The 10,185-nt window shown below is 51.0% G+C and overlaps 1 protein-coding gene across 4 annotated transcripts in view; it reads left to right on the forward strand.

The window, feature by feature from the left end:
• HPCAL1 (hippocalcin like 1) overlaps positions 1-9,006 on the forward strand; it is a 44,059-nt gene extending 35,053 nt beyond the window's left edge. For 2 of the 4 annotated variants that reach the window (XM_084283922.1, XM_084283924.1), the window contains 3 exons: positions 5,050-5,452; positions 6,600-6,705; positions 7,783-9,006. In XM_084283922.1, coding sequence (XP_084140048.1) covers positions 5,075-5,452; positions 6,600-6,705; positions 7,783-7,880 — 582 coding nt within the window. In that variant the 5' untranslated portion in view covers positions 5,050-5,074 and the 3' untranslated portion in view covers positions 7,881-9,006. Of the gene's footprint in view, positions 1-4,983; positions 5,453-6,599; positions 6,706-7,782 lie in introns of all 4 variants that reach the window. The other 2 variants (XR_014618284.1, XM_084283923.1) reach the window with 2 other exon arrangements.
• Positions 9,007-10,185: the final 1,179 nt, after the last annotated feature.

Consider the following 10,185-nt stretch of genomic DNA (forward strand, 5'->3'; position numbering starts at 1 on the left):
CGCCACGTCCTTTAAACAGTTTTTTCCTGTTTCTCCGAAGAGGAAAAAATAGATGAGAAACGATCGCGTTGATGTTGCGCAAACGGGGCGCTCGCGGAAGGGCCTGGTTGGCACGGCTCCTCACCCAGGAGAAAAGTCGCTGCAGATTTCCAGGGAAACACAAATGTCGCCCTTGGGAAAAGGGGGATTCCCAAAAAATGCCATCCCGCTGGCTAGGGTGGGCCTTGGGTTGTGGAAGGTAGTGGAGAAGTGGGTAAAAGGTTGGGTTTGGCGGGGTGAGAAGCGGAGCTGACCGGTGGTTGACATCAGGCACAGCCCAGAGGCTCGGCAGAGGCCGGAATAATAAAGGGAGGATCCCAAACCAGCAGGGGGCAGGCCCAGAAGAGCTTGGCCGTCCAGGGCCTGATGCAGTAAAACCTAACCACACACGTTAATTATCTATGGGACAACAAAGATAGTGCTATCTGAAAGGGAGATCTTAGAGGGTAACTCCTTTATGAGCCCCATTGAACTCTGCACAGAAATGCCAGAGAAGAGAGGGGATTTTCACCTGGGTGTTCTTTGTCCCCCTAAAAATGTCAGAAGGGGCCTGGACAAGGGGGTCTCCAGCCGATCCCTCGGGTTTGGAGCTCTCCCTGTCCTGCAGGCTGCCAGGATTTGTTCACCGTGGAGTGTATCCTTGCAAGCAAGTTAACCAGCGGCTTTTGTCCTCTATTCAAATGGGGATTAAAAACAAAACCCCCAAAAAACACCCCAGCACCACCAAAAAAATGGCAGTGGAGAGCAAGTTTGTTTAGAAAGCCAGATGGATAAAAGAAACGGCTGCGGTGTTATTAGATCAGAGGTTTGGGGAAGCAAACACTGAGTAGTCGAAATTGTCAGCAATAACCGTGTTACTTGGTCAAGGAAAACCTCAGTGACAAGCAGGATTTCTCTCTTTTTTTTTTTTTTTTTTTTCCCCCCAGTGGTTCGGTGTTTTTAATTAGGCATCTAAACAAATGTCAGCTGAATTGTTGTTCGAGGTAGCCGGTTGGCGTGCCTCCAAAACCACAGTTTTCATCGTCGTCTTAGTAAGCAAAACTCTGATGTCAGATAAAGGAAGGATTAAAGAAAATAATAATAATAAAAATAAGAGTTTCTTTCCAGTCTTTGAAAGAAGACAACCCCGATCAGCTACCCCGAGACCCCCCGGGCTCCTCAGAGCCCACTGTCTCAGCACGGTACCTGCGGCCAGGGAGAGGAAGGATGCCAGATCTCACTTTTATTTCCATTTAAGCATCATTAGCAGCGATGATGATCTCTGAGGGCTGATTATCGCCTGTCACCATCTCTTTTGCAAGTGTCACTGTCCCCAACCTCTTCATCTCCTCTCCGATGTGACGGGCTTTGCTCAGGTGCTCAGGCACTTGGCGCGGCCACGTTTCGGCTCATTCAGGTGGTGCAGAAGGAGGAATTTGATCCTTGGTGGCCAGCACCGGAGCAGGATGTGCTTTAGCTTAATTAATTAAACAAACACCTCGCGTGAAATGTCTAAAACCCAGTGACCAGCCTGCCCAGCCATGCCAAGTCCGTGGTTGGGATTTTATCTCTCCGTCAGCCCTGCCCTCTACAGGTTTTTGCCGCTTTTCCTCCCTCCCTGACCTTTGGGAACATTGGGAACATTGCAATTGCAACATTGCCCTGGTTTCCTGGTTCGGGGCAGGCACCTCTCCTATAAGCCTGCTCCCCCAGAGGTTTCTTTCAGCTATCACAACTGTTCCCTGCCTTACCGTGACCTGGGTTTTTCCCCGCGCAGCCCAACCTGCTCAGAAGAAGCAGACCTTGTACGCTCAGGCACTGTGCTGACACGTTTTCCTCGCCGTGTAATCCTGTGCAAACAAACTGTTCGTTTTTTTTTTAAGCCTTGCCAACTTCGCACAGCACCTAAAGACAGAAGGAGGCTGCCTGCTTCGCCCTTGGTGTCAGTAAAAAGAAAAAAAAAAGAAGGGCAAAGGGAGGAGATGAGGAAAATCCACTCACGGTTTTCTTTTCCTGTCTCAAGTAACAAGCTGTGTCCCTGCCCGAACTGCTCCCACCCAAATTAACCTAATTTCCTCATTTGCTCGAAATATTTCTGGGCTTTTCTTCTTGCGTTGGGGAATAGCTGCCCTTTACAGTAATAAGCTCTCCTTTCTGAGCTGGAAAACGTTACAGAGAGCTCCCCGAGGAGCTGCCAGATTCGCTGGTCCTAGCGCAGGTCTCCCTTCCTGCCCAGAGCCCGTTTTTAATTCATTTTGCAGCAATTTGGGGTTTTTGCCGGCGTACCCTCGGTGGGGTGCTGGGGCTGTTTATTAACACCAAGTCCATTCCCGAGGAGGTTTGGACCAGGCAGGGCATCTCTGGGGAGTTGTTCCTCCTCTTGCAGCCGTCACTGATGCTCTGAGAGCATCCCCTCAGGAGCACTGCTCACAGGGGGTTGCCTTCAGCAGGTTTGCAGTGAAAAATCTGGGTTGCTCTCTGCTTTTTTTGGGTGGTGTGTGCCAGGAACATCACTTCTGGCCGTAACTGGTGGTAGGTATAGGGCTTGTGGCAAAGGGGCAGCACCGAGCTCTCTGGCTTGGCCTCGGTGACCTGCTCATCGCTGGGATTTTGCTGTGAGCCCAGAAAGAAGAAGATATTCATGCTCAGGTAGGACTCAGGGGCATTTCTCTACTTCTTTTTGCTCCTCTGGGCAATCCAGCCAGCACAACAGCGCTGGAAGCCCCGAACACCTCCTGCTCCTGGCAGGAACAAGAACCCAGCACCACGCCGACCCGCAGCCCTCATCACGGCGCTGAGCCCAGCGTCCCGAGCCCGCTGCCTGCCGTTTCCATCAGCAGCCCTCCTCCGAGTGGTCTCGCGGCTAAAGCAGCCGCCGAGCCTCTGGGAAGTGATTTGATGAAAGCATTTCACAGCAATCGAGTGAAATGCCAGCTGGGGGCCAGCGGCTGTCATCATTAATGGGCTGTTTCGCTTTGTAGCAGCTACCTGAAGCTCGATCCACGTCGAAGGTGGTTTTTTTAGGCGTGCTTTAATAAATTAATGTTAACGCTGGTTGTTTAATTATTCCTAGCAAATTGCTGGCAGCAACGGCAGGGTTGGAGTTGGGTTGAGCACATTATCGAGCCTTTCAGAAAACTCGTATGCAAAAAAAAAAGGTGTTTAGGTCGTTGCACATCACTTTTCTGATATAACGTGACCCAAAAGAGGAGGGAGGGTGGAAATAAAGCGTCACTTGTTGAATGCAAAGACTGCTGGGGTATAAAGCTTTCGAGGCTGATATTAAATAAGCATCCATCCAAATATCGGGATGCATCTTCCTGTGATTAAGAGTATTGAAGCCTGATAAATGAGGTTAACTTCTTGCCTCTCTTTTTAAGGGAATGGAATAATAAAAGTATTTTAGGAAAAAGGGGAACTGTCCCGGGCATTCCTGCAGGGGATGCTGGCAGAGACCAGGAGCCGCAGCTTCCCCGCACGCAGAGGTATGGGACCTGCAGAAAACTGCCCTGAAAGGAGCAGAAATAAAGCTTGGGAGCTGAAATAGCTGCAGCTTTCTAGAAAGCAGCAGCACCGATGATAACAGAGGTTTCTGCGACGCCCGACGCATTGCACTAATGAGCAGCTGGCTGGTTTTTGTCTCCGAGCATCAAGCCACGGGGCAGGACAGGGATTTTCCCCATTGCCGAGGCAACAGAGAGCACAAGTGGGATGCAGATAAAACAAGGTTAAACGCAGCTGGTGACAAGCCCTCCGCTGCACTGCGACTTATTTTGTGCTGACCTTTAACATTTTTTTAGGTTCTTACGCATGCCTGGGATGTTTTGCTCTTTGGGAAGCGCTCAGCCCCGTTACGTTTTTCCCTGGTGCTGGTTTCTGCGTGTTTTGCTGCTCCAGTGGGGCTCTCTCAGGCTGTGGTCCTGTTGTGCTGGGTGTTTTGGGCTCAGGGTGGGAGATGCTCCTCAGCCTCTCCGTGGATCTGCGGAGAGGCAGCAGCACTGCTCAGCCTGGGAATTACTGGGAGGCCACAAAAAAGGCCTCCCAGGCCTTATCCTGGAAGGGATAAGATCCAAAAATCCATCGGGATATCCTTTTATTTCCTCTCCTAAGTCCCCCCTGACTGTCTTTTGCTGTGTCGAAGGCTCTTGCTTGTCGCTAGGCCTGTGCAGGCCACCCGCACATCACGGGCACTGTCACAGCAGGGGACAATCCTCCCCGCTCCTAAAAACCCTAATAAAAGCGTGATGTTCTCCTTTTGCCCGTGCTGTGGAGTACTGAACTTACCGAACAGGCTTACAGAGGTGCAGCAGCCCCAGTAAAGGTGGAAGGAGCTGCTGTGCCAACCCAGTCTCACTGGGGTCCTGTGACACTGCTTCAGGGAGGAACGGGGAGGGAGGAGATGGTCCCAGATCGCATTAACTGAGGGGGTTAAACAAAATAGGGTGCTTTCCTAGTGGGACAGGCAAATCCAGCATCTGGAAAGCCCAGCGGAGGGCCACAGAGATGATACGGGGCCTGGAGCATCTTCCCTGTGAGGAGAGGCTGAGAGACCTGGGGCTGTGCAGCCTGGAGAAGGCTGAGAGGGGATCTTATCGAGGTTTACAAATACCTGAGGTGTGGGAGACAGAGGGATTTGGCCAACCTCTTCTCAGTGGTTTGTGGGGACAAGACAAGGGGCAATGGCCACAAAATGGAGCCCAGGCAGTTCCGCACCAACATGCGGAAGAACTTCTTCACTGTGAGGGTGACGGAGCACTGGGACAGGCTGCCCAGGGAGGCTGTGGGGTCTCCTTCTCTGGAGATATTCAAGGCCCGTCTGGACGTCTGCCTGGGCAGCCTGCTCTAGGGAACCTGCCTTAGCAGGGGGGTTGGACCCGATGGTGCCTGGCGGTCCCTTCCAACCCTCCAATCCTGTCCTTCTGTGCTCTCATGCTCCTTCTGCCCTTGTCCCCTTGCCCCGTACAGGCTGTGCAGCAGGCAGGCAGGCTCGCGCGGGGCTGGAGCTGACGCGGGTGCTCTCTCGCTTGGCAGCAGCTGAGCCGGGCTCCGGGCGAGGATGGGGAAGCAGAACAGCAAGCTGCGCCCCGAGGTGCTGCAGGACCTGCGGGAGAACACCGAGTTCACGGACCACGAGCTGCAGGAGTGGTACAAGGGCTTCCTAAAAGATTGCCCGACGGGCCATTTGACTGTGGAGGAGTTCAAAAAAATCTACGCCAACTTCTTCCCCTACGGCGACGCCTCCAAGTTCGCCGAGCACGTGTTCCGCACCTTCGACACCAACGGCGACGGGACCATCGACTTCAGGGAATTCATCATCGCCCTGAGCGTCACCTCGCGGGGCAAGCTGGAGCAGAAGCTCAAGTGGGCCTTCAGCATGTACGACCTGGACGGCAACGGGTACATCAGCCGCGGGGAGATGCTGGAAATCGTGCAGGTGAGGAGGCTCCGTCTCCAATCTGATGGGCTTAGCTCGAGACCTTTGGGGCTGGCGGTGTTTGGTGTGTGGGGATGGGTCCCTGCCGTGTCCCCAAGGGGCACTTTGGGGCCACGGTGGGACCTAGGAGGTGCAAATGGTCCTGGGAGACAAGCGAGGCTCCTTGTGGCCACCCTGAGGCCTAACTCTTGTGGCTCTCCCCGAGGAGTCCTTGGTGGGGTTTTGGTGGGGCCATAAAGACCTAAATTCAGATTCTGCTCACCTGGTTAACCTCAAAATTGATACTACAGGCTCTGAAACATCAAATCGGAGTCAACGTGAGCTCAAAATTGAGGACTGTATCATGCCCTCATCCCCTGAAGGCTGGGAGCATGGCCCTACGGCTGGCTCTGGGGCTGGTGACATCCATCCTGGCAGCGGGATGCTCTCCATCCTGATACACCGGAGTACCTCTGAACACCAGGGGCCACTTCTGTGCAGGTGGCCGAGCACTGGAGCAGGTTCCCAGAGACGTGTTGGGGTCTCCCTCCTCGGGAGATACTCAGAAGCTTCTTGGGCATAGAATCATAGAATCGTCTGGGTTGGAAAAGATCTTCAGGGTCATCAGATCCAACCTGACCTGCCGAGTCCCATCACTAAAGCATGGTCCTGGGCAACCTGCTGCAGGTGTCCCTGCTTGGGCAGAGGTAGGACCAGCTGCCTCCAGAGGTCCCTTCCCACCACAGCCACCATCACCCTGTGGTCCAGCCCCTAGCTGAGGTGGGTCCAAACCAGCTTGGAGTCCCCAGTGCATTCCAGGAGGATAAAGGAGGTCTCATCTCCAAAAGCAGAGCCGTGCACTGGTGCTTTGCTCCCGTATTTTGGCTCAGACCCACTTGCACGTTAGCCCGAACCCTGACTTTCTCTTAAACTGACCCGGCAGCGTGGGTGCTTCTTTGAAGTGCGACTGAACACAGGAAAGAAAAATAAAAAACCCCGCAGTCAGAAATTCGTATTTGTTTTGGTTTATAAAGTCCCGCAGCTGCCTGCTGGGTCAGCTGCCCTTTTTTTATTGCTGCAAGCTTAAATTATTTTTCTCAGTCCTGATGCTTTGTAGTTCGGGTCATGTTTTTCCTATGTCCTTTTTTTTTCTTTTTTTAATACTCAGGCAATCTACAAAATGGTTTCATCGGTAATGAAAATGCCAGAAGACGAATCCACTCCAGAGAAGCGGACAGACAAGATCTTCAGACAGATGGACACGAACAATGACGGTACGGCCTCAGCCTCGTCCTGCTCGAGGGGGGAGATGCTCAGCGGGGCGAGGATGTGGTTCTCGTGCTGACACAGAGACCTGTAGCGATGCGGCTTTATATCTAGAAAGGCTGTGTCTGATTTTAGAGCATTTCATGACAAAATGTACAGCGAAAGCTGCTCTATGCATCCTCCATCTGCTGCACCTTGTCGCTGAGATAAAGGCAGCTTGTTCCTGGTAAAATATCGCCCCGTGAGCCACGCGCTGCCAAACAACAAAATCTGCAGGGGGGAAAGGTAACGGAGAGAGGCTGGTGCAGGCTCCCACGTTAGCAATGCTCGCTCCCTGCCGGGGAGCCAGGGATGGATCTGCTGCACCTCTCGGTGACTTGAAATGTTCCTTCTGCCCCACTCGGCCGTGGGACACGGCTAAAAGCTTCTTTGTGTGCTGCTTTTCAGCACTGCAAGGAAAGGGAAATGCTAATAAGCTGCCTGATCGTTAGGAGCGCTCTTTTTCAGACTACAAAAAGTGAAGAAAACAATGTTTTTGGAGACATTAGCCAGAAACTAGGATTGAACCCTGAGCTCTTGGAGCAGGAGGGAGGCAGCGAGGGGCTTGGAGGGGCAGCAGGGGCTGCCACTGCTCACACCGAGCGGTGAAAGCAGAGAGATTTGGCACGGTTAGGTTGAACACAGCACAGCACTGGGAGCATTGCGTGCAAAGCGCACACACAGGCAGGTACCACACCTCCTGTTCTTGTTTTGTGCCATTTGTACGGCCCAGTGCTGGGACAGAAAGCTGCTGATACTACAACAGTTGTATTTTTTATTTCATTTTTAATTCGGCGCTGTCTTTTTAAATGAGAAATGACAGGTTTTTACGCTAGATTGTTTTGCAGAAGAAAAATGCATCCAGGCTTAAGGGCTTGAGCAGGATTTGGCTGCCGTGCATTGCACTAAATTCCCCGAGATGCATTTGCAATAGATTAAATATACGTGCATTGCTTCTGTGCAGGGTTTTTTTTAATCTACAGTGAGTGGCAGCAACGAATGACTTTTTTTTTCCTCTCTTCTGTTTTGCCTGTCCTCCTTTGAAGGTAAACTGTCCCTGGAGGAGTTCATCAAAGGTGCCAAGAGCGATCCCTCCATCGTGCGGTTGTTACAGTGCGACCCCAGCAGCGCGAGTCAATTCTGATACAAAGCGGACAGTTTGCAACCAGAATCTCGGCTTGTCCTTCAAGCTTTGCTCGCAAATGGATGCCTTCTCAATCATTCCTCAACAGTTAGCGGATAAGATACCATTGCCAGATTGTGTGTGTCTGAGTGAAAACAGCCCTCGCGCCCCTCACTAACACCAGTGCAGCTCTCCTTCGGCAGCTCCATTTCTGCTTTCCCGTAATGTTTTGGTTCACTCTGCACGTGTTAAGGGTAAATTGAAGGTATGTTTACATGCAGATCCAAAGGGTTCCGATCTCCCGTCAGATACCACTTCGCTTAGCCTGCTGGAAGGAAGATGGTTGTTCCCCTCGTCCCAGGAAGATGCTAGGTAGGACTTTGACCCGACGTAGCAGATGGCAGGTAATTTATTTTGCTTCGGAAATGACTATGTTGAAAAAAAAAAAAAGAAAAAAGAAAAAAAAAAAAAGGTGGACTGAACGGAGTAGAAAGTTTAAAAAAAAAAAAAAAGGAAAAAAAAAATAAAACAACAAAAACGCAGCTTTCCTGGGCATGGTTCCAATTTTCTTTTTGAGGAAAATTGCTTGCACTTATCTAATGGTCTTTACTTTCTTTTAATATATATATAAATTATATATATATGGTGAAGTAAAATTTTAAATATTTAGGTCATCTATTTAAGGCATACAATAGACTTCAAGCTTTGTTTCTTCTAGTTGTCTGTGATTTATTCCGCTCTTGGAGATGATTGTTTTCTCGTGGTATTTATGCATTAGCCCGCCGCCGTTCCAGAAGAGATGCATGACTCGCAGTTCGTGGATATCTCACTCTGTTTAATTACTGAATGCCAATCTTCGTTCGTTCTCGCTGTCGGTTGTTCCGGCCTTGCTGTCCTAGCGGCAGCCCCGAAAGGAGCAATCCTCGTTTTGTATTTCTCAGTGGAGTCCTACTTTATGGTGGTCGCTGCGTGAAATGGCTTCTGAGTGACATGAGGTGATGTGACTCGCACCGCTCTTCCCGACCTCGCTGCACCTCCTCCTCCCTCTCGCTGTCGATACGTTACTAGTCTCGTGCATTCCAGTGTTATTTAATATCTGCCTAATGCCAAGAAATATCAATTGAAATAAAAGACTACTTTTCTTGTCCATAGCTGTCTTCTTTTCACCCCCGCAGCAAATCTGTGTCGTCACCTAGTTGGTGGAAGGTGGCTCCCCGTCCCTGCCCTGTCCTGGAAACATTTTGGCTGCTTTGACTTTCACTATTAAATAAATAAAAAAGTTGTGTTTGCACTAAATCCAAATAGAACTGCACTGTTAGGTCAGTACAGCACAAAATACAGCCTCATGTCAGTGCTGAGGAGCGCCTTCATCACTTTGTTTCCGCAGAAATTCAGAGCTGAGCCGTGAAACCAACCTGCCTTCCACCTGCAACGCCCTGCGGATGGACGCAGCCCTGAAACCGAAGCTATTTGGGAATCTGCAAGCCAAGGAAAAATTAAAAAAAAGGTATTGGGGAAAAAAAAAACACAACACACGGAGTCTGGTGGTTGCTTTCAGCCCGTCGGCAGCCTCGCTGCTCATGCAGGGAAGTGCTAAAGCACTGAATTCACCACAGATGAGCTTCCACGAGAGGCTCTTCTCGCAGGGGACGGGTGGCTGGGGGATGGAGGTCCCGAGGGGACCCCAGGGTGCTGCGGCAGAGGTGCAGCGGCCACCCCGGGCTCAGCCATGCAGCCACACTTGGGCGAGCGTGCGGAACCGTCCCTGTGCCTGCTGCGGGACCGTGCCCCCGAGGGGACCGCAGCATTTGAATCGCGGCAGGTCTGCGGGATCCTAAAATGAGTCAGGCGTGTTTTTGTTCGGGTGCTGCACCATGTCCCCTTGCTCTGGGTAGCGAGGATGTTAAAATTTGTCTCGATGTAGCATTCAGAAATGCATCAAGTCTTTTTTCTCGTCGTTTGTCTGAGTCTGGGAGGTCCTTTTTTCAGGTTTTTCTGACATCTGTCCTGGTTTCCGCCTCTGTCTTTGGTGAATAGCAAGATTGAGTAACTGACAAAACCCAAACTGTTCTCATTCAAAAAAAAAAAAAAATCTTACAAAAAGCCCATTTTATGTGTTTGGGGGGAAACAAACGAAAGCTGACTTCTAGTGGTGAGAAAAAAAAAATCCTATTTCTTTGGCTTTGCAATTTTTGTATTAAAATGTGCTGAGATGTCCTGGAGGGAAGGCTTGTTGACAGCCACCATGTGCAGATAGGACCGTGCCCTACAGCTGGGTCCATCTGCCTGCGCATCTCTCCACAGCATACATGGTGATGCTCCCCAA

Source organism: Netta rufina (assembly GCF_964035555.1).
Source record: "Netta rufina genome assembly, chromosome: 3".
Classification (NCBI taxonomy): Eukaryota; Metazoa; Chordata; class Aves; order Anseriformes; family Anatidae; genus Netta; species Netta rufina.